General features: G+C 45.9%; 1 protein-coding gene across 3 annotated transcripts in view; it reads left to right on the plus strand.

Annotated features, from left to right (window-relative positions):
* The window catches only part of CMTM8 (CKLF like MARVEL transmembrane domain containing 8), a 158237-nt gene that overhangs the window by 71891 nt on the left and 64047 nt on the right, over nucleotides 1-22299 (plus strand). For all 3 annotated transcript variants that reach the window (XR_013448073.1, XR_013448072.1, XM_036078865.2), the window contains exon 2: nucleotides 19861-20034. Coding sequence is in view for 1 of the 3 variants with exons in the window: in XM_036078865.2 (XP_035934758.1) it covers nucleotides 19861-20034 (174 nt within the window). In the remaining 2 variants the exon portion in view is untranslated. The remainder of the gene's footprint in view (nucleotides 1-19860; nucleotides 20035-22299) is intronic.

Here is a 22299-nt window from a genome sequence, read left to right on the forward strand (position 1 = left end):
TAGCAGCCTGAATGCTGAACACTTCAACTTACCTGATTATAAGGATGATAAGGGGAAACATCTTTAAATACAGTGCCCAGGCTTTCAGAAATGCCGCTTTAGTAGTCTGGGGTGTACCCAGACATCTGCATTTCTAACAAGTGCCCACATTATCTCCCAGCAAGTTACTGTGCCGGGCGTGGTTTCCAAGAGCCTTACAAATGCCAACCCTTAACTCTCAGAATGACACACTAAGTATTATGCTCCTAATGTTCTATATTGGAAACATGAAGCATTTGAAGCGCCTATACCAGAGTGTTAGCGGTAGTGTTCTCTCACTCAAAAAAAGAGTGTGAGTGATTTGTTTTTGTTTTCTTAAATGCTTTCCTGGATTTTCCCAGTTTTCTACCATACATAACATGCCACTTTTCTAATTAAAAACAAAGTTCTCAAACTTGCACAAGTTGTTGGGATGCACGTGCTGAATCTGACAAAATGACTGCCTGGAGAAACCCTCCCTGACAAGATATCAGGGCTCACAGCGAGTCAGAGTCCCAGCAGAGAGAAGCCAGCCAGTATGTCGTCACTGTTGAAGCCGGAAGACCTAGCTGTTGGAGATGCCGTATGAGCCATGGTTCCCTTCCTAGTAAAGGTTCTGTTGGCTTCTCGCAGAGGCACTCAGGCTTGTCTGAACTTCCGAATGCTGGCTGGAGTCTGTAGCATGGGGAAAGCGGGCCTCTCGCCTGGGGCTAGTGTCTGCATGCTGGGGGAGAATGCCTCCTCAGTCGAGTATCATGCTGCCCTTCACCTTGAGAACCCAGTGGTTCCCACCATCTTGGTGTGTCCCCTCCCAGCCCTTGACTATTCAGTTTCTTGTTGGCAGTCCCCCCTGCAACTGCAGGAGCCACAGAAGATGGAATTTTGTTGTCTACAGTTGCTTCTGGGAGGTAGTGTATGTAGGTGAACTATTCGTCTGAATGTGAAAAGCTGTTGGCTTGTTTTAGAATTCATTATCTGCCAAGCGGAATTTTATCTTTAAGGAGGTTTTTTTTTTGAATGCCTGAAGGTTTTGGTTTTTCACTCTGGGAGTGAAGTTTGAATTTGAGACTCCCAGGCAAAATTGCCAAAATTATCCCATTGCATTTTTCTTAGTTGCAAAGTAGAAGATGTGGCACATGAGGTGTTTTTGAAGGGCAGTTCGGAGGTTCCATTCTGAACCACTAAATGGCATAAGCTGTGCCGAAGCCTCTCCTAGCCCTCAATGTAGGTAGAAATTGCGTTTTTTTTTTTTTTTGTACGTCCGGTCAAAAAGATTGAAGTGTGGACTGTACTGCTATGGGAAGCTGCCTGGACAATCTTCAGTCATATGGCAGATTAGCCGCCTTCTCCGTGCAGATTTTTCTGTCATGGTAATTCCTTACTCACCGAATATTAGAACCCGTGAATATGTACAGATCTCTCTGTGCTATGAAGGCATGTGACCTTTGCCATCGAGAAAGCAGCACTGAACTGGTGTTTTGAAAAGTTCAACAAAAGTGACAAACCCTTAGGTAGACTAAGAGAAAAGACTCGAATACAACAATCAGACATGAAAGAGGAGATATTAAAACTGAAGCCACAGAAATGAAAAGGATGATAGGAGACTACTAGGACAATGATATGTCAGCACATTCTAGGATAACCTAGAAATGGATATGTTTCTAGAAACATACAGCCTTCCAAGACTGGATCATGAAGAAATAAAAAATTTGAACAGACCTGTTACTAGTGACGAGATTAAATCGATAATCAGAAACCTCCCAACAAAGATAAAGTCTAGGGCCAAATGGCTTCACTGGAGAATTCTACCAAGCATTCAGAGAAGAATCCTCCCAGTCCCCCGGCAGCCCCTGGGCTATCTTGGGGGGGGGGGAGGATAGGGAGAGGCTGCTGGCCTATTTGGGGGTACGTCTCTCCTTAAGTGCCTGCCTGCTCCCCGAGTAAGAGCACACCTCTGCCACACTCCGCGCACGTCGGGAGGGTGGAGGCCTGGCCAGGGGCATGAACTCCATCTTTCCAGGGCTTCTCTGTCTGAGATGGAGGGAAGGGCTGCCTTGGTCTCCAGGGCCACCCATGGGTCTGTCCGACTGGTTCCGGGCTGTGCCCTCTGCACCACACCTTTTCTGGGGGAGCTGGGGTGGTGTGATACCTTCCTGTAGATGCCGTTCTCCCTGCCTGTGTGTTTTGTGCCCACCTCCTGACAGGTGTGGACAAGGGAGGACCATTCTGTTATTTTGGGGTCAGGTGCATAAGCTGGCAAGGAGTGGGGCTCTCCCATCAGAAGCAAACCAGCTGTATAAAAATGTGGAGGTCAGACTCACCTTAATCCACACCTGGACATTTCTAAACTTGTTTCTAGGGGCCAGGTGGTTACCTTTCTCCGTATCTGCTGCTGTGACTTACGTGCCCACGCCCTTGGCCCCCACTGAACCTGCTGCCGCTGCTGCCCCTGGGGCAGAGCCTGACTGGGTAGCACAGATGTGTCAAGGATTGCCTGTTTCCAGGTGTTTCCTGGACAGACCGTTGTGGTTTAGGGCTCCGTACATTTCCTGCTGTTTGAAACAGAAAGGCCTGTTAATCCAAGAAGCACAGAATTAAGAAGAACGGACACAGCAGAGGAGTATGGACTCCGAAGAGGCAAGCATGTTGGCTAGGGCCCTTTCAGCTCCGTGGAGGCAAGGAGGCTTGCAGGCCAGGAGACCAGAACTCTCACTCGAAGATGAAGCATCTTCTATCCTGCACTCAGAGACGGTTAAACAGCTGGGGGTGAGCGGACCCTGGAGAATAGCAGCCCAGACAGCTGGAGAGCCCAGGGTACGGTAGTTCTCCACGTGCGGGCTCGGCCCTTCACACCCAGCCTCTTTGGTGGGGGGAAACATGTCATCGTCCTCCCTGTTTGATTTTTATTTCAGTCCTTTTGAGAGCAACATGAAAGAATGGCTGTGTGACTTCTGATATCATAGTGTTTACCTCTGTGTCGGAACCTTTTGGTCTGATCTCCTCCCTCCCTGTGCCTAAAGGTAAGGATAGAGGTGCAGCCAGCCCTGGTGGAAGCAGGCTCACCCCGAGAGCAGTCCCTGCAGGGCCCCTGTGATGAAGTGCGGTCAGCACAAATCAAGGCTTGTGCGCATACGATTTGTCCTTGACCTCCGAGGGAGCTGTGGACCTGTGGGCAGTGCTGGGAGGTTCTGCCGCAGAAAGGAGTCCTCGGACCTGGCTTTGAGCCAGGGCGCTACCCGCTGTGTGGGGTATGGTGTTGGACATGGCCGTTCACTGCTGAGCCCCAGAGCCCGAGTGGAGATGGTGATTGTCTACGTCATGTGGCGGTTGTGTGGCTAAATGGGATGAGAGTGTGTAACCGGTGATGCAAGATGGTTGTTATGGGATCAAGCGTCTCCCATTTACAAGTGAAAGATGCAATTTTACGATGACCCTCTCTTGCCCCCATTCCTTGCTCGTCCGCCCTTCCTATTACTTCTTTCCTATCAACCTTTCATCTCCTGTTCCTTAAAAGACATCCTTTGTCCTTTCCCTCTTTGCCTTTTATATCCCCACACTCCACTAAAACGGAAGGAAACCAGCCTTCACATAAATTTGCTGAAAGAAGCGAGTCAGGCAGGGAGTCAGGTTGGCATCTGACCACAAAGGGGTGCATCCAGGCCATGGGGTCGGAGGTGACCTTGACATATCACCACTTCCCATCCCCTCGCTCCCAGAGTGTCCCTACCCTACAGCTTGTTCTGGCTCCTTGAAGACTCTAAGCTGTTTGGCTAGGCCTGGCTGCTGCCTTGCCTTTTGGTGACCCGGGACCATGAACAAAATATTTTTCAGTGATTCGTGGAGAAAATTGAGATGCCCTGTGTTCTTTGTGAGACCTGAAAAGATCTTTGATCAGGTCATTGCCATCCGAGATTCCTCTGAAGTCCCTGGTGCCTGGGGCTCCAGGGGGAAAGGAGGAATGGGAGGTGGGGCTTCTCAAACTTGAACTTCAGGGGGAGCTTGTGAAAACCCATCACTGGGCCCCTTCCCCACGAAGGCTGATTCAGCAGAGCTGGGTGGGCCTGAGGGTCGGCATTGCTGGCAAGCTCCTGGCAGTGCTGATCCTGCTGCTGCAGGGACCACACACTTGGTGAAGCAAGGCTCGAGGACAGAGGTTGGCAAATGATAGCCTGCCCACCAAATCCGGCCTGCTGCCTGTTTTTATAAATACAGTTTTCGTCATACGGTTACTCCCATCCATTTGCATATTGTCTATGGTGGCTTTTGTGCTACAGTGGCGGGATTGAGTGGTGGGGACAGAGACCATACGGCCCACAAAGCCAAAAATATTTACTATTTGGAACAAGTAAATATTTTTGGAATATTCTGGAATATTATTTGGAACAAGTCTGCCAATTTCTGTTCTAGCGGTTCCTCAGCGCCCTGAGCTCACTGGTTCTGATTACGGGCCTGGAACCCCCCATTCCTGCTTCTTTCACTGGCTAAGTGCTCTAGGGTCCTCGCTGTCAGGTTGCCAGCAAAGCTGAGCATGAAGTCATGTTTCCTGGAAGACTCGTAGTCACTGCTGTTCACCTAGATCTTTGCACATCACAAAACACCTTGAGACCCTGCAGCAACCTAGCTGGTGCCGTACCCATCCTATGGAGGTACACACTGAGGCCCAGAGGAGAAATGGCTTACCTGTGCTCGCACAGCAAGTTAGTGACAGATTTAAGTCTTCTACCCTCTCTGCCTACCACACTGCCTCTTGTGTATGAGCCCAAATTGGGCGGAACTTGGTGTATTAATCATCAATTACCATGTAACAGTCACCCCCAAAGTTAGCTTCAGAGATCAGTAAACATTTATTATGGCTCACATTTTATTATGGGTCAGGAACTCAAGATCAACGTGGTCAGGCCGTTCGGGCTCAGGTGTTCTCCTGAGGCTCAGTCGGATGTCATCTAAGGCTGCAGTCTTTGATGGCTTGACTGGGCCCGGAGGGCCCGCTTCCAAGGCGACTCACTCACCTGGCGGGCAGGTAGGTGCTGGCTGTTGTTGGGAGGCCTCAGCTCCTCTCCACGGGGGCCTTCCTACAAGGCTGCCTGAGTGTCCTCCTGACATGAGCGCTGACTTCTGTAGAGCACACCCGCCGAGATTGAGACAGCAGGGGACAGCTGATGACTTAGCCCCCCAGGTCACATAGCATCAGGTCTGCCATGTTTTGTTCATCAGAAGGAAGTCACTACATTCAGGAGGAGCCCACACTCAAGGGGTATGTCAAAGAATTGGTGGGCGTATTTTAAAGCCAGCCCAGTATGCAGATTTCCATTCCATTGCCTGCTGGGAATATTGGGGTCCTGAGGTATTGTCTCCAGGCAGGTCTTGTTGATCATAGACTGAAGTCCTAAGCAAGGGCAGGGTCAAGTCACAAGTTCTTAGCCACACCTAGATCTCAAGCTTTGATTTGCCCTGGAGCACCCAGGGGTGCCTGAGGAGGGGTCAAGGAGGGCCAAAGGGAGACACCCACTCTGATGGCATATGTGAAAGTAGGAAGAAGACCACGTGCTCTGAAATCCCCAAGGTGATTCAGATATGCTTTTCCCTTGTGCTGACCTCCCCACTCCCATTGGAAAACTGCTTTTCTTATCCCATTCTTCCCATTTCCCAGATTGGAAAGAAGAGGTCCAGAGAGGCCAAGTTTCTTGCTGGAGAAAGCAGCAGAGTCTAAGGCCCCTTGGCTGCACTGGTGGTTACTCCCTGCAGTCCCTCCTGTAGAGTATTAAACACACTGCATTTAAAACCTCACAGGGCGACACAAAGAAGGCCATGAACTGCTGGATTCAATTTGTCCTTCTGAGTCTTTCTACTAATTAATCCTTATCTCATTTGGCTGGCTACGTTTCTTGTCAGATCTGTTTCCAGGCAACGTCTGGTTCTAATGGGTGAGTACCAGACCAAGTTTATTCTTCCACGTCCTGCCACCTCTGTGGAATGTGCTGTCAGGATAGGAACTCATGCAGATGGTAGACTCTGATGTCTCTCCATGGAACAGGCATCTTAGCGCCTTAATCTTTCATAAGCAGGGTTTGGCTACCCTCTAGTGGATAAATGGAGAAGGTCCCATACTTGCCAAGCAGAGGAACTACATTATAATCTGGAAGGGGCGTGCAGCAGTCAGCTTGAGGGTAATGTCGTTCTTTGACGGTGCAGGAAAGGGGTACAGGCTTTTATCCTGTGGTCTCTTCTGGCTCAATGTATTAATAATCTGGTTTATTTGAAACAATGTAGGAACCAAAAATATTAAGTACATATGTATAGGTGCATGTGTGTGTATTTCTTGGGCAGAGGGTGGTGTGGGTGCTGGTCAACAGAAGGGGCTAGTTTTTTTTTCCTATAAAAGGCCAGATAGTGACTACTTTAGGCTTTGCAGTCAAAGGCCACATATATGGTACTCTGCCATTGTAGCCTGAAAACAGCCGTAGGTAACCTGTAGGTTAATGAGCATGGCTGTGGTCAAGGGCTGCATCTGCAGGCGGTGGGCTGCATGCGGCCACAGGCCATAGTTCTCAATGCCCTGGTGAAGAAGAGTGAACTGAATTGTGTTTGTCCCACGCTAGATGGTAAATTCCTCAGGGGCAGCAATTGCGTACCTTGCCCACCTTTGGACCCTCCACCCAGCACTGGGTCTGGCATGTAATAGGTGCTCAGAGCACATTTGCTGACCCAAGCTGGCTCTTCTGTCAACCTCTGTAATGTAGCAGCTTTCCTCCAGGATTCCTTGGAATTCATTGAGTTAAAAGCATACTCTCTGAATCAGGGGTTTAAACATCAGAGCAAATAGGATTTGCTGCCATCCCTCTTTTCTTTCTACTTGTCCCTCTTTAAGATGAACCAAGGTGTCACATGTGAGACTTATAGATAAAAAGGCCTGGTCATGATCAGCTCCATGCCAGCCTCAAGATGGCACTCCCCGGGGGCCCCACGTTAGCAGGCAGCTGCTGGGAAACTGGTTTTGCAGAAGCAGGGATGGGTTTGCATCAAGGCATCTGCTCATTTTACCAGAACCTATTTCTGCCCAGAGACTTGGACTCAGGAGGGGGCTGGCTGGTGAGCTGCTGGGTAACGCTACCTCCCTAACAGCAAGAGCGCAGCCAGGGAGCCAGCTTCTCTGTCTCCAACACCAGCCTTTTCAGCCCTGCAGGTGGCTCTTCCTCCTGGGCAGGTTTGTGGTCAGCCAAACCACTGTTTCTGCCGTTATTAATCACAATCATAGCGTCCTTGATAGAGCAGATTGTCTCATCATGTAGAAAACACATATCATCCCCCTACTACAGATGGAGAAACCGAGACACCAATCAGTTCAGTGATTTGGGCATGATATGGGTATTGTACAGCAAAATCGTTAAAAGTTTGGACTGTTATTTAACACACCCTGCCTCAGTGTCCCCATAAAATGGTAGAATGGTCATGATGGAAGTTATGTTAGTTATCGTGTGGGTTAAATGAGGTAAGGCATGAGAAGCCTTCCTTACTCTGTAGTAGATATTATGCTATTGCTGTTACCTGGAGCCTGGGCATAGAGTAGCTGCTCAATAAATATTCGGTAAATAAATTAATTTGCCCAGTCACACAGCTGGTAAGAATTCAAAGCCTGAATCTTTCTACAAGGCCAGATGGCCATGGCATCATACTGTTCAACCAAGCAGGAGCAGAGGACGCGGTAATGGTGACGTTGAAGGTGCCCACACCGGACAGGGAGGACAGAGCTTGAGTCCACTCAGCCTGTCACCTTGTTGGTATTAGTGCTTACAGGAGAGCCCTCAAGTTCAAGCCGTACATCCAGGGAGCTGGAGGTAGAAAGGGCTCCTTGGCTCCATGTTAAGTGTAAAGATCCTGAATTACAGAGAAAAGGCTGCTTTTTACCTAAGAAGGGAACAGGGGAGGCACCCCTGAGTCTTTGTAAACCTGCTAATAATACTAGCATAGTAGTAATAACGGACACAGCATCTAGCTGGTACCAAGCCACTGTTGTGCATATATTACTTAAATGTTTTGTCTTCTCACACTCTGCAAGGTATGTTTCTGTATCCCCATTTTACAGATTAGAAAACTGAGGCTCTGGTTAGCGATGTGAAAATGTTGGGGTTTGGAGCAAACGGTCAAGAAAGAATTCTTGAGGAGTCTTCAGTGCAAAAAGGGTGGTTTTATTAAAGCACAGGGTCAGGACACATGGGCAGAAAGAGCAGCAATGGGGTCGCGAGAAGTGGCCCATTATATACTTTCAAGTTGGGAGGGGGTCAGGGATAGCCTAAGTCTCTAAGGAATTTGGAAGCAAGGTTTCTAGGAACGGGACCTTGCTGTTGTTAGGAAAAGGTCATTTACTACTGCCTAGTCAAACCTTAGTCATGAGACCCTTCAGATGTATATCAGTGGGTCATGTGCTTGGGAGATGATTGCTAACATGTATCTTGATGTATCTTGGGGTGGGGGGGAGAGGTGGAGATGAAGTTTCCCAAAGGAATTTTTACATGTAAAGAATACTTACAGGATCCTGGAAGTCAGGCTAATGTTAAGCTAAGATTGCCTTTTGCCTTTAGCAAAGTATCAACATTGACGCAGTTGAGCTCGTAAAGGAAGGTCACTCTGCCTGTCTCAGCGACTTATCAGTGGACTATAAGTTATAAGGAAATTTAATTATTTTTCTTTTGCCTTGGTTTTCCACGTCGGTTAGTAGCCTGCCCAAGGGCAGGGAGTGGAAGTCAGGCAGGCTGACTCCAGAGTACATGGTTTCCTCACTGAGCGTACTGTGCCTCTCAGTCTGAATTACCATGAGTGGTAGCGTCATTCCGACAGTGGGGAAGGAGAATGAAGAAATGGGAGAATAAAGAAATCAAGACCTTACAGTACAAATTAAAACATCACCAGACTGGAAGTCCCGACTGAATGCTGGTTCCGCTTTGATCACTAACTAGCTCTGTGATCATAAGCTCATTGCTTCTGAGCATCTAAACTTCTCTTCCAGCACTAACATTCTTTTGGCCCTCAGACCACCAGGGAATGAGCCTTGACTTTGAGAAAGGGTGCTGTCTGGAGACTGCTATCCAAGTGCGGGGCCCTGGGTCAGCCTGCTCTGGAACTGGACCTCCCGCTGATATTCCTGTGTTAGGACAGACCCTCTGGGAGACACAGTGCCAGGCTAGCTGGGGCATCTGTCTCAGTTTTAACACTCCCTCTACGTAGCACATTTTGCCTGGCTAACTCCCATTCACTGATCAAATGTCAGATTTCCTCCGACCATCCCGGCTTGGTTGGGTCCTTAGGCTTTGACGTTGTTATATCAGCCTACTTCCTTTTATGGGACTCACACAGTTTATAGTTAAATACCCACCGATGCACCTACTCTGAGGACAGCGGGTAGATCTACAGTAGCTGATTTCCAGGGCCGCTTCATTGCAAGGAATTAAATACGGTAAATGATTGAAAGTGCAGCGAGGTGTAGCAGAGGTGGGCTGAGCTCACACCTGGAACAAGGCAGCTCCCCAGGGCAAAGCCAGCTGGGCACAGCCGGTACCTTGCTCCTCGGGTAGCCTCGTTAATCATCAGAAGTCACCTATCTGTCTTCAAGGCTGAATACAGATGCACTGATGGTGCTTGTACCAGTCACGAGTAAACACAGAAATAAATCAGCCAACCTATGTGCTAGAGCAATGTAGCATTTCCTGCCCCCCCCCCCACAGTGGTGCCAGAGAAACTCCCGCCTCATCATAGATGCTCGGTGGATATTTGAATAAATGAGAGCCTTTAGCATTGCCATCAGGTAATTCCTCTGAGCTGTCCCAAAGTTCACAGGCGCCATAGACTTGACTTCCCAGGAGAAGCCTCATAGACAAACTTATTTTGTCTTTCAGTGTGATTTTTAAAAAGTTTAAGGCATCTGTTTTCTTAGTCTGCAGGATATTCGAATAAAGATATGTGTGGGCATGTACACACAAAGGGCAGAGGAGGGCTGTTGGAATCAGCTCACTGAGAGCCTCAAGAGGTGATCATTGATGATTTCAATTAAAAAAAAACAACAACACAGATATCTGGTACCATTCAGAGTTGAGGCAAGCAATCCCATGCCAAAGCACAAGGCAATAATTGAAATATTCAGTGTTCTTAATGACCCTGGCTCATCAAAAGGTTTAGCTGTGTTAGGAATACTCTACTTAATTGTAAAAGGGAGATACAAAAAATCCATTCAACTGAGCTCATTACCCTATCATTTATGGGGGAGGTTGGAGAAGAAACCTTAGTTCACCAAAAAATGAAAATCTTTAGCTTGACAAAGGGTATCCATCCACTGTCAACAACAGACCTCATACAAATGTAAACATCAAAATGAACAATAAAGTAGAATAAAAAGGATGGTCACTGACATGTGGAAGATGGTTCTGGAGATTCTAGTTAATGCAACATAAGAAAAACAAGTCCTGTAAATATTGGAAAGCATCAAAACTGTTATTGTAGATGGCTTAGCCAGAAAATTCTAGGGAATCAATTGAGGTCAGTACTGAAGGGCTTAGAACAAACCTTCTCACTCCCATACCTCCTTACTCCAGGGTCTCCCTCCCCAGAGACCACCACTTAGGACACCTCTGGCTTTACTCATATCCGTAGTTACAAATACTATGAGCAGTGCCATCTTCTGACTCAATTTTACGTGTTAACTAGTAACTTTCTGTTACCATCTGTCTTAACTTGGGCTGCCATAACAATAGTCCATAGACTAGGTAGCTTCCACTCACAGTTCTGGATACTGCAAGTCCACGATCAAGGTGCTGGTAGGGTTGGTGTCTGGTAAGACCTTTCTCCTTGAGTTACAGACAGCTCCTTCTTCCTGAGTCCTTACATGACTTTTCTTCAGTGCATGTGCAGGGGCGGGGTGGGGTCGGGGTGCTTTCTGGTACCTTTTCTTATAAGCATTGATCCCATCCCTGCCCTTATGACCTCACCTAAACCTAAGTACCTCTTAATGGCCCCATCTCCAAATACCATCAGATTGGGGTTCAGGGCTTCAAGATATGAATTTTTTTTTGCCGGGGAGGGGGACACAATTCAGTCCAGAGCACCACCTCCATTATTTCCCTTCTCCGTGTTATAATTCATTTAAGTCAATGTTTAGTTTTTATTGTTACCTCTATGCAAATATTATTTAGGGTGGAGTGTTGTAGTGAACACCTAACTACAAACAACTGTTGTAGATTCTTTTGGTTTTTACCGAAGTTAATAACACAATACTGTTGTTTCTATTGCTGTTTCCATTTGCTTAGGTTTGTTTTTTTGTGGGTTTTTTTTTTTTTTTTTTTTTTTTTTTGTAGCTAATTTGTCTCACATTTTTCCTATAATAGCCTCTCAGGAAGGTTTCCCACAAGGGCAGTCACATCAGATCATCACAGTCTAATTTTTATCCTGGATGAATTTCTCCTGGAGACCTTGCTTCGCCTTGGAATTCCCTCTGCCTTTGTGTTGGGCTGAATTTTTTGTTTCCTGCATCCCTTATCTTCCTGTTTCTTAGTTTCCTCCCTCATTTTGGTGGAGCCAGTTTCCTAACTGCCTCACCAGGTTAAAAAGAAAGTAAAACGACATAAAGCAGGTGGTGATCGCCTTTGCAATGCCTGTCTTCTGAGTCACCGTCCCAGGCTGGCCCGGGGCACCTGTCCTGCTTGATTTCCCCTCCTCCTGGGGATTGCCCTCACCTCCCTCCTGTGTTAACTCTAAGTCTAGACCATGTTTCCTTTTTAAAGTTTGTGCCCTCATTTTGGTGAGTCATAGCCGACCTTGCATGTCTGGGGGAAAAAATGTATTCTCCTCTTGCTCTTCATTGATAATGTTCCTGGGTAAATTTATGGGTTAGGAATCATTTTCCGATTTGAAAGCATTTGCCTGTGTCTTCTAATATCCTACTGCTTTTAGTAAAGTTTAAAAGCTATTCTTTAAAAAAAAAAAAGCTATTCTTGTTTCTGATCCTATTCAGGTCTGTAGGTGACCTGTTTGTTCTTTGGTAGTTTAAAAAATCCTTTCTTTGTACCTGATATCCTGAAATTTCATGATGTACCTTTTCCATTTGTGTCTATTTTCATCCATTGTGCTGGCTTCTCAGGGGAGCCCTTTTGTGTAGAAATTCATGTCCTTAAATTCTGAGGTTTCTTGAGTTATTTTGTGGTTGATTTCTTTCCCTCTTTTGTCTTTAGCCTCTATTCCTGGAACGTATCATTCGGATAGTTGACCTCCTTCCTGACCTGTCCTCTAATTGTCCTCTTTTCCTGTTTTTTTTTTTTTTTTCATCTTTTTGTCTTCTTACTATCTTTTCTAGAAGGTTTTCTCAATTTTATCATGTAACACTTTCATGGAGTTTTTAATGTCTGCTATCCTATTTGTCATTTCAAAAGCGAATTTTGTTCCTGAAGGACTATTTGTGTCCTTCCAGTAACCTGTTTCTGGTTCACTACTGTAATATCGTTTCTCCCTGAGGATACTGATCTTTTTTTCTCCCTCTTCAAAGTTACTTTCTTCCAGTTTGTTTTTTGGTCTCAGCTCCCTGCCCCATTATACGGGCTTTTTTGTCATCATAGATCTGGTAACCTTGGTTGTCTGCCTATGTTTTAAAAATACAAAGCTGTTCAGATGCTCTAAGCACATAGATGGGGCTTATCAACTTTGAACTCCATTGTGGATTGACCAGGCCAAGCTGTGTGTTGGTGAATCCCCGAGGTCTTTTCTCTTGTGCGAGTGAAGGCTTCGCTGCCAGTGCCCTAAGAACCCAATGGAAGGGAAAGGTCAGGGATTGAAAGGATGGGGAAGTCTTCACGCTGAAGAGTCATTTCAGTCTCTTGTTTCAGCATGATACTCAAACCTTCAACTGTGCCTTTCAATCCCGAGACCACCCCCCCCTTTTTTTTTTTTTACCTTCTTTAGAGTGGTTCTCAGTCAGGGGTGACTTTGCCTCCTAGGACACACTTGGCAATTTCTGGAGACATTTTTGATTGTCATTAAGAGGGAGATGGGGAACTTGCTGCTAGCATCTAGCAGGTAGAGGCCAGGGATGCTGCCAAACCTCCTGCACAGGGCGGCTCTCAACAACAAAGAGTGGTTGACCCCCTGAGTCAACAGGACTGAGGCTGAGAATTCCCTACCTAGAGAATAAACGTACAGACCAATCACAGAGGTGGGGCAGTCACCTGGTAGCTTAGAGTAGGGCGGAAGGTTAAGACATGGCTTCTTTCTTGCTTTCTCGCCCTTCCTTCCTTCCTTTTCTTTGCTTGCTTCCTTCCTTCCTTCCTTCTTTCCTTCCTTCCTTCTTTCCCTCCCTCCCTCCCTCCCTTCTCTCTTATCTCTATGCCCAGTTTGGGTCTTGAACTCATGACCTCAAGATCAAGAGTCACATGCTCCACTGACTGAGCCAGCCAGGTGCCCCCCCCTTTTTAAGTAATCTAGGACACAGCTACTTTCAAACAGCTCTCCGCAAATCCTCCTCACTTGAGCCATCCCCCCTTCTGTCTCTGTCCCTGTTCCAGTCCCAGAGATGCCTGAGTCTTTTCAGACCTTGCAGCAAGCGTGTTTTCGTTCTTTACTTTCCCCATCCAGCCTCCTCACAGTGGCCAAATCTGTTATCCCTCATCCGTATGTGTCCCAGGCTTCTAAAACTGTGTTGCTTTTGTCTCCTTTCCTATTCATCCCATTCTCGTGATAATTTTAGAAGGGTTTGGGGAAGGAGCAAAATTAGACTCGTGTTCAATTTGACATCTTTATCCAGAAGCCTAAAATACATGCTGAAGCTGCCGTGGCTGGCACTGGTACCACCGTCTCACAGATGAGAGGAATAGAAGATTCCAGAAACTGACCCAGTATATGGAAAGTCACCAATACGTGATAACAGATCAATCGACTAGCTGCTAGAAAAAAATAAAATTGCCCTTTCCTCGCCCCATATATAGAACGCAATTCTAGTTGGATTAACACCCTAAACATACATACAAGCTGTAAGAAAATATAGGAGAATATTTGCATAATCCTGTGTTGAGGAAGACCTTCCTGTGCAGGTGGGAATAGAAGAAGGCCTAAAGGGGGACCAATTATGTAGACGTTTAAAACTTCCATATGACAAAAGACTCTGTTAAAAAAAAAAAAACAAGTTAAAAAACAAACCTGGATGGGGAAAATATTGCCCAATATGTAGTTGGTTACCATGCCTCTTCTGTAAAGACCTTTACAAATCAGGAAGAAAGTGATTTTTTAAAACATATCAATAAATAAGGAAGGAGCTCAATAAATAAGGAAGGAACTCGAGGTGGCTAATAAGCATTTGAAAGGGTGCTATATCATCCTCACCACTAATCAGGAAAATGTAAACTGAAAGAAAAAGGGTACTATACATCAGTGGTTCTTAATGTGTGGTCTCTGGACCAATAGCATCAGCACCACCTGGGGACTTGTAGACCTACTGAAAAAACTCGGAGAGTGGGACCCAGCCCTCCTTGGTTTAACAAGCCGGGCAGGTGATCCGTGTAGCCATGAGAATGAAAAAACGATGTTCAGTGTCATGCTTGAATCTCCCTGTGCTGAGTGAAAGAAACCAAACACAAGAATACATACTGTAGGATTCCATGTATATGAAGTTCAGAAACAAGCAACAGTAATCTAGACTGTTAGGAATCAGGACGATTGTTACCCTCAGATGAGGGAAGGAGTAACTAGAAGTGAGAATGGAGCTTCCAGGCACTGGTCACGTTCCGTTTCTTGGTGTGGATGCTGGTTATTAAGGTTTGTGCAGTTTGTGAAAATTCATTGAGTTGTTCATTGCAGATTTGTACATTTTTCTCTATGCTTCAATTCGGTGAAGCAGGGCAAGGTAAAATGTGAGATCTCTCTCTTTTTAAGATTTTATTTTTAAGTCATCTTTGCACCCAACATGGGGCTCGAACTCACGACCTCAAGATCAAGAGTCTCATGCTGTGGGGCGCCTGGGTGGCTCAGTCATTAGGCGTCTGCCTTCGGCTCAGGTCATGATCCCGGGGTCCTGGGATCGAGCCCCGCATCGGGCTCCCTGCTCTGCGGGAAGCCCATTTCTCCCTCTCCCACTCCCCCTGCTTGTGTTCCCTCTCTCGCTATGTCTCTCTCTGTCAAATAAATAAATAAAATCTTTAAAAAAAAAAAAAAAAAAGAGTCTCATGCTGTACCGACTGAGCCAGCCAGGTGCCCCAAGATCTCTTTTTTTAAAATCGGGTTTTAAATTATTTAAAACATGGGAACTCAGGATCGAAGGGAAAAGCATGCTTTAGTACAATTAGTACAAGGCTTGGATGAGTAAGTTGGTAGTACCTCTAACATTTAAAATAGCCTAGAAATTCTGCCTCTCAGAATCCTTCCTGGGATTCAGGTATATATTATAAGAATGTTCCCCGGGCATTTTTATATAAGCATAAAGGAGACAACTTAAATTTCTCTCAATTGGGAACTTGTTACATGAATTATAGAAAACCGGGCAACTGTCAGAATTGGCATAGATCGGCGTGTAGTAGTGCGGAGGAGGTCTCCCACGATATTGTTCATGGAGAGAAGCACGTCACAAAGCACCATGCACAGCGTGATCCGTATTTTCAAGAGAGAAAGAAAAGGATGTACAGGTAGTAGTTACAGATTCAAGGAAAAGAATTTAAGAAAGGTAGATTTAAAGTTTTTATATTGGTTTCTCTTGAGAATTTACAACTGGTGGATGGAGGTTGTTGCTTCTTTGTATATTTTTCATATACTTTCTGTATTTCTGTGTTTATTTTTACCTGCATTTATCACTTTGGGAATTTTTTTTAAGTCTTAGCTTTACCATTCAAAAAAGTCTTAGCCTAAAAAAATGCTCATCAGTGAAAAACAAACAGTATTTTTGTAGTCTAAGCAGATAAAGATTTAAAGTTTGTCTTAAGCAGATAAAGATCTAGAGTTTGTCTTAAACACATACACACACCCAGCACGAGATGACTAACATTTTGTAGAGTGATTTTCATCAGTATTGGTTATAGTGAGAGACAAAAGGCTTGCTTCTTATTTCTGTTACCTAGGAAATTCACTTGGGTGGAATTCTTTTCTTGACGGGGGCGTTCTTTTAACTGTGTTTGCTGGTGAGGTCATGGGTCAGGTATTCCTGCTCTTTGAGAGATGGCTCAGTTAACGATATTGTCCCTGTGTGTAAAAGATGACCACTGCTAGCACATTAGACAAAGCGTCTCTAGACAGTGGACCCTGCTTGCTTTAATAATGAAAAACGCATTCAGAGCCAAGAGCTGTTAGGTGAGCCAGTCTAGCTGGACACAAGCTCGTGCTGGAGACTTAAACCCTTGCATTCCCCTGGGGAAACAACCTAACCCTGTTTGCCGTGTTACGTTTCACGGCAGTTATGTTTCCTCTGTGCATCATCAACAAAGGGCCATTCTGACCTTTTCAGTTTGAATCAAGAACCCCGTGATGTTATTTCAGACCCCACCATGCTGGATTACATCTAACTACCAGTCTCACTGATCCAATGAGTATCACATCTATGTGTGTAGATTACCTGTCAGTTATGATGAATTCAGGCCCAAAACCCCATTAGTATGAGGCTTAGCACTTTCTGGAATTCTATCTCATTTTGTACATCTTCACTTTTGATAAATTCTGCTGCCACGAATGTAAGCATAAAAGCACATCTCCATTAAGTATTGCTTTGGAATTTATATACAATATCAAACAGACAAAAAGAACAGCAACTTTCAACTCTATAAAGAGGGGAAGCAGCAACATTTAGAGTCTGTTTTGTGCTCCCCAGCACAGCAACCAAACTGTAGCAGAGAGGTGGGCTTCTCGCGGTGAGCGGTGTACAATGTCCCTTGGAAACCTGTCTTAGGGCTTCATGACCTCACAGTAAGTCTTCCTTCTTAAAGAGGGGCCTGCACTCTTGTGCCTGCAGCATCCACTTCTCATCCCTATCTGGAGGTCCTGGCCACCTCAGGCTGGGTAGGTTGAAAACTGAGCTCAGGAGCTGTGGTAAAGATCAGCCCCTTCACCTGGTCCTGTTTCATTGTTCAGGTGAGGAAGTGACAGCCCTCGTACGCATCATACATCTTTCCAGAGACTCTGCATGTCTTTCCACTCTATCCTAACCTAAATCTATTTGAGTCCTGGCCCGGCCACTTCGAAAGTGTGTCTGGAATTCCCTCACTTCCCAATATTCGCTGCCACCATCTTGGTCTTGAATACGTCATCTTCTCCCACTGGGACTATTGTGACAGTCTGTGAGCTTGTCTCCTCCCACACACCCCCTCTTCCCCTCCACATGCCTATTCTCCCCAAGCAGCCAGAGTGGTATTGTAACCAAACTAACGTGCATTCGCTCCTTGGTGAGACTCAGATGGAAACCACACCGGGTGGAGTTGTCGCACAGTGGATGAGATCACGGAGAATCACTCCCAAAGCCGTGACTCCCTGAGCAAGGGTGAAGGGGTTCCTTTTATTTAGGGTTAGGATGAATATTTAGATTTGTCATTGCATGTAGAGGGGAGCATAAGGCTGTGCATGCACCTTAAACCTGCCTGAACATACATTGTATGTTATATAAATGAGGCTGGGCTCCTCCTTGGAGCTTGTGTGGAGATTTTTTTTTTTTTAAAGATTTTATTATTTTTGTGAGAGAGAGAGCATGCGAGTGAGCATGAGCAGGGGAGAGAGGCAGAGGGAGAAGCAGACTCCCTGCTGAGCAGGGAGCCCGATGTGGGACTCGATCCCAGGACCCTGGGATCATGATCTGAGCCGAAGGCAGACGCTTAAATGGACTGAAGCCACCCAGGTGCCTGGAGATTTAGTATTATAATGAGGTAAAGGTACCTGTCAGTCATTCCCTGGTTCACTCCATGGTCTCTCTGCAGAGGCGTGAGTGGGGGTTAAGTTCAAACTGATCTGGGGGGTCTGGGCCACCAGAACTCTTTGTCTGGGCACTCGCTGTTGCTTGAGGGCTAGTTTCAGTTTTCATCACAGGATGTTATACCTGTCAGGTCTTCTGCCTCAGTTAAGAGATAAGCTAGAAAGAAGACCTTAAGAAAAATATGGGACAAAGGTCAGTGGGTACAAGCAGGTGAGCAGTAAAGGTCAGGTCTTGGGGTCTAGCTGGTGACAGTATTAAAAATTTACCCTGGTCCTATCACTCTCTTGCTCAAACCCTGTCACCGCCCTTAGGAGAAGGTACAAAATTCTTAGGCCACCTGGGCCAATATAATCTGACCCACCCCCACCTCTCTAACATTTTGCACCAATGTCCTAACTTAGTACACTTTTTTATAGGTTCTAGAAGGCAGCAAAGCCCCTCCCTGCTCTGGACCTTTGCCCATGCTGTCTTCTTGCTTACCTCTCGCTAGCTCTTACTGGGTCTTAAGGTATTCTTCAGCATGGCCTTCCCTGACACTTCCCATGCTTGCAACAAGGGTATATCTCTCTATTATACACCCATATCATACCCTTCATTTTCCTTCGTAGCATTTTTCACAATTATAATTATTCAGATATTTCCTCCCACTAGACTTTAAGTTATGAACAGCAGGGTCTGTTCAATGTGTGCCCCACCCATCCTTGGGGCCTGATAGCAGGAAGCCTGGCAGAGTTTAGTGCTCTCAAGGGTTAAACAAATAAGTGAAAACAATCTTCCTAGATTTGTGATTAAAATTCCTGTAGTAATTTGTTCCGTATGCCACAAAGAAAGCTAAAACAGAATTATTTGTCCTGAGTCTTATCAGCTAGAGCCTGCCCTGGACTCCCGGGGGTATGGTTTGGATACTAACTGTTTCACGACCTAGGAATAAAGTCCTGGTCCCTGGAAGGTGCTGGAATGCAAGATGCATCCTTTGCTCTGGACTTCCTTTGTTCAGGACTAAAGATGCCCACAGGTTGGATCAGTTTCTTTTCCCTTGATGAAATCTTCCTCTAGTCAATTGGTGACATTGATTTGGCTTTGGGTTTGGTCTTATTCATCAGCAGTGAAGATTTGGATGGCTCTTGCTGGAATAAATGCACAACTTATGTTAAAATGCTGAATGCCGGTGTCTGCACTGGGCCCCTGCATGTTCTCCTTTCTGAAGGCCCTCTCAGGCCACGTGTTATTTGCCATCTGTGGGGGGAGGGGGGCAGCGGTGGCAGGTGGGGAATCCTCAGAGGTTCATCCCTTGAGAGCAGATCAGTTCCATGGACCACCTCAAGTGGACCTGCAGTCTTGTTCCTTGACAAGCATCAGCCTGTGAGTAAATTCCAGCCACAGGTGGGTGTAGAATGTCCCCTTGTAGTATTTTAAAAATCATTATTAGTGCTAACATTTAAAAATCAAGATTATCATGTACAAACTTGACTTTCTGTGTTTTCTTGAGGGGAAAAAAAATAAAAGGAAGATCTAGCAAAATTGGCACACAACCGGGGAGCCTGCCTGGTCCAGTCAGTGGAGCATGCGACTCTTGATCTTGGGGTCATGAGTTCGAGCCCCACATTGGGGGTTAGAATTTACTTAGAAAAAGATTGGCCCACAGCAGTTGCCTGGAGCTGAATAGAGACTGCCCCTTACAATAGACACCGTTTTTCTTGTTTTCTGATCTCTATTCAGCCTACCATGTTCATCTTTTATACCTTCCTGGCATTTGTGGGCACGCGAGTTTGCAACCCCTGTTTTGTATTCATAAGTCACGTTTATGTGTAAATATGAACAAATGCTATAAATGACGCTCTGTATAATTGTTTTTTTCTCTGTCCCTGCTTCCTTCTTTACTTTCTCCTTGTGTCTCCCTTTTCTTTCAAACTGCCTCTGCGATTTTACAGGTTCTGGGATTGCTGGTGTGGACGCTGATCGCTGGAACTGAGTACTTCCGGGTCCCCGCGTTTGGCTGGGTCATGTTCGTAGCTGTATTTTACTGGGTCCTCACCGTCTTCTTCCTCATCATCTACATAACAATGACCTACACCAGGATTCCCCAGGTGCCCTGGACAACGGTGGTAAGGAAGCCAGGGGTCATCTTCTTGTCCACTGCCCACTAGGTAGGATTGAACTTAGTCCTTCCTTGTCCTTAGTCCAACAATTCAGGATTGTCTCTCTGCCAGCAAAGCAGGGGACAAAGCCAGGGAGAACCCAACATAGCAGGTGTTTTATACCTGAGTATGGAACTGGGCATATTGGAAGGTCCAGGAATTTCTTTTAGGCAAAAATAGCAAACCAGTTCTCAGAAGACTGAATGAAGAGAAATTCAGTTCTTCATTAGTTCCTCATACACACCATCACCTGGAAATAAGTACATCGGGGTGCCAGCCTCGGCAGATCTCACTTCCTTTAAACCCCTCCTGGGGCCACGACCTTGGCCCTTTGTGCACAGAGCTCTTTGATGTTGGGATGCACAGTGTGTGCAGAGTTAGAATGAAAAATGAAACTGCTGTTAGCATAAATAGGTGTCTTCATATTTGGAAGCAAGTGCAGTCAAGGGTGATTGGATGCTTGTCCTGGCTCCGGGCACCATGGTGGGTGCAGCATAAACTAAGGGGAACACACGGTCTGGGATGAAATAGATAAGAAAATGTACCTGTCTTAGTCGGCTCTGGCGCCATAACAAAATACCATAGACTGGGTAGCTTAAATGACAGAACTTGATTTCTCACACTTCTAGAGGCTGGAAGTCCACAATCAGGTGTCAGTAGAGCTGGTCTCTGGTGAGAGCTCCCTTCCTGACTTGCAGATGTCTGCTGTCTTTCTGTGGCCTCACATGGATGGGAACAGATGCTATCAAGAGGATCCCAACCTCTTGATCCCATCGAACCCTAATTACCTCTCAAATGCCTCATCTCCAAATACCATCACGTTGTCAATCAGAGCTTCAATGTGTGCACTTGGGGGGACACAGACATTCAGTCCATAACATTCTGCCGCTGGCTCCCCCAAATCATGCCCTTCTAACATGCAAAATACATTCATTCCATCTCAACATCCCCAAAAGTCTTAACTCATTCCAACATCGACTGAAGTCTAAGAGCCAAAGTTTCACCCAAATATCATCTAAATCAAGTATGGTGAGATTGGAGGTATAGTTCATACTGAGGCAGAATTCCTCTCCAGCTGCGAGCCTATGAAACCCGACAAGTTATGTACTTGTAAAATACAGTGGTGGGACAGGCACAGGATAGATGGTCCCATTCCAAAAGGGAGAAATAGGGAGGAGGGATGGGGTGGTGAGTCCAAGGCAAGCCCAAAACTTACAAGGCAAATTCCATGGGATGTTAAGCCTTCAGGATAAGCCTCTTTGGTTCAGTGCTCTGCCCTCCAGGCCCACTGGGGTGGCATTGTCACCCCTATGCGTCTGCAGGGTGACCTGCCCCTGAGGCACTGGGGTGGGCACATCCAGGCTAACAGAAACCAGAGAGGCAGCCTACCCTTTGAAACTGAGGAGGAACCAGCCTGCCCCCAGGGCCTGATGATCTCTGAATGAGCCTTTGGGTGACTCATTCTTTTTTCTTAAAAATTGGCACATATTCACAGCCAAATGGCTCTATGGTTCTATCATATAGATTCCAAGAAGTTCAACAGCACTCCTTTATTTTGTCCCATCAGCACCCCTTTTCATTCAAACTAACAGTGTTTCACCGGTATAATCCCTTACCTGTTCCTGGCTTCTACTGACACATGATTAGATCTGTGTTTTGCACCCATGATCTCTTTATCAAATGGTTGTTTGGCCACACCTGTACTGTTCTCTTCAGAGCAAGCTTTTTCTTTCTTTTTTTTTTTTAATAGATTTATTTATTTGAGAGAGAGAGAGTTGGGGGGAGGAACAGAGGGAGAGGGAGAGAGAGAGTCCGAAGCAGACTCCATGCCGAGTGCACAGCCCAACACGGGGCTTGATCCCATGACCCCAAGATCACAACCTGAGCTGAAACCAAGATTTGGACGCTCAACCAACTGTGCCACCCAGGCACCCCAAGTTTTCTTATTTTTTTGCAATATGGATAGGCTGAGAATTTTCCAAACCTTCAAGTTCTGCTGCCTTTTTGCTTAACAATTTCTTCTTTAATTCATCTCTCTCCTTGTGCATTTTACTATAAACAGGAGGAACCAAGCCGCTCCTTTAACACTTTGCTTAAAAAATCTCATTTAAATATCCAGTTTTTTGCTTGCAAGCTCTGTCTTCCACAAAGCACTAGAACACAGTTCAGCTAAATTCTCTGCCACTTTATGACAAGGATCACCTTTCCTCCAGTTTCCAAAAACATGTTCCC

The sequence above is a fragment of the Halichoerus grypus genome, chromosome 1, assembly GCF_964656455.1.
Source record: "Halichoerus grypus chromosome 1, mHalGry1.hap1.1, whole genome shotgun sequence".
Taxonomy (NCBI): Eukaryota; Metazoa; Chordata; class Mammalia; order Carnivora; family Phocidae; genus Halichoerus; species Halichoerus grypus.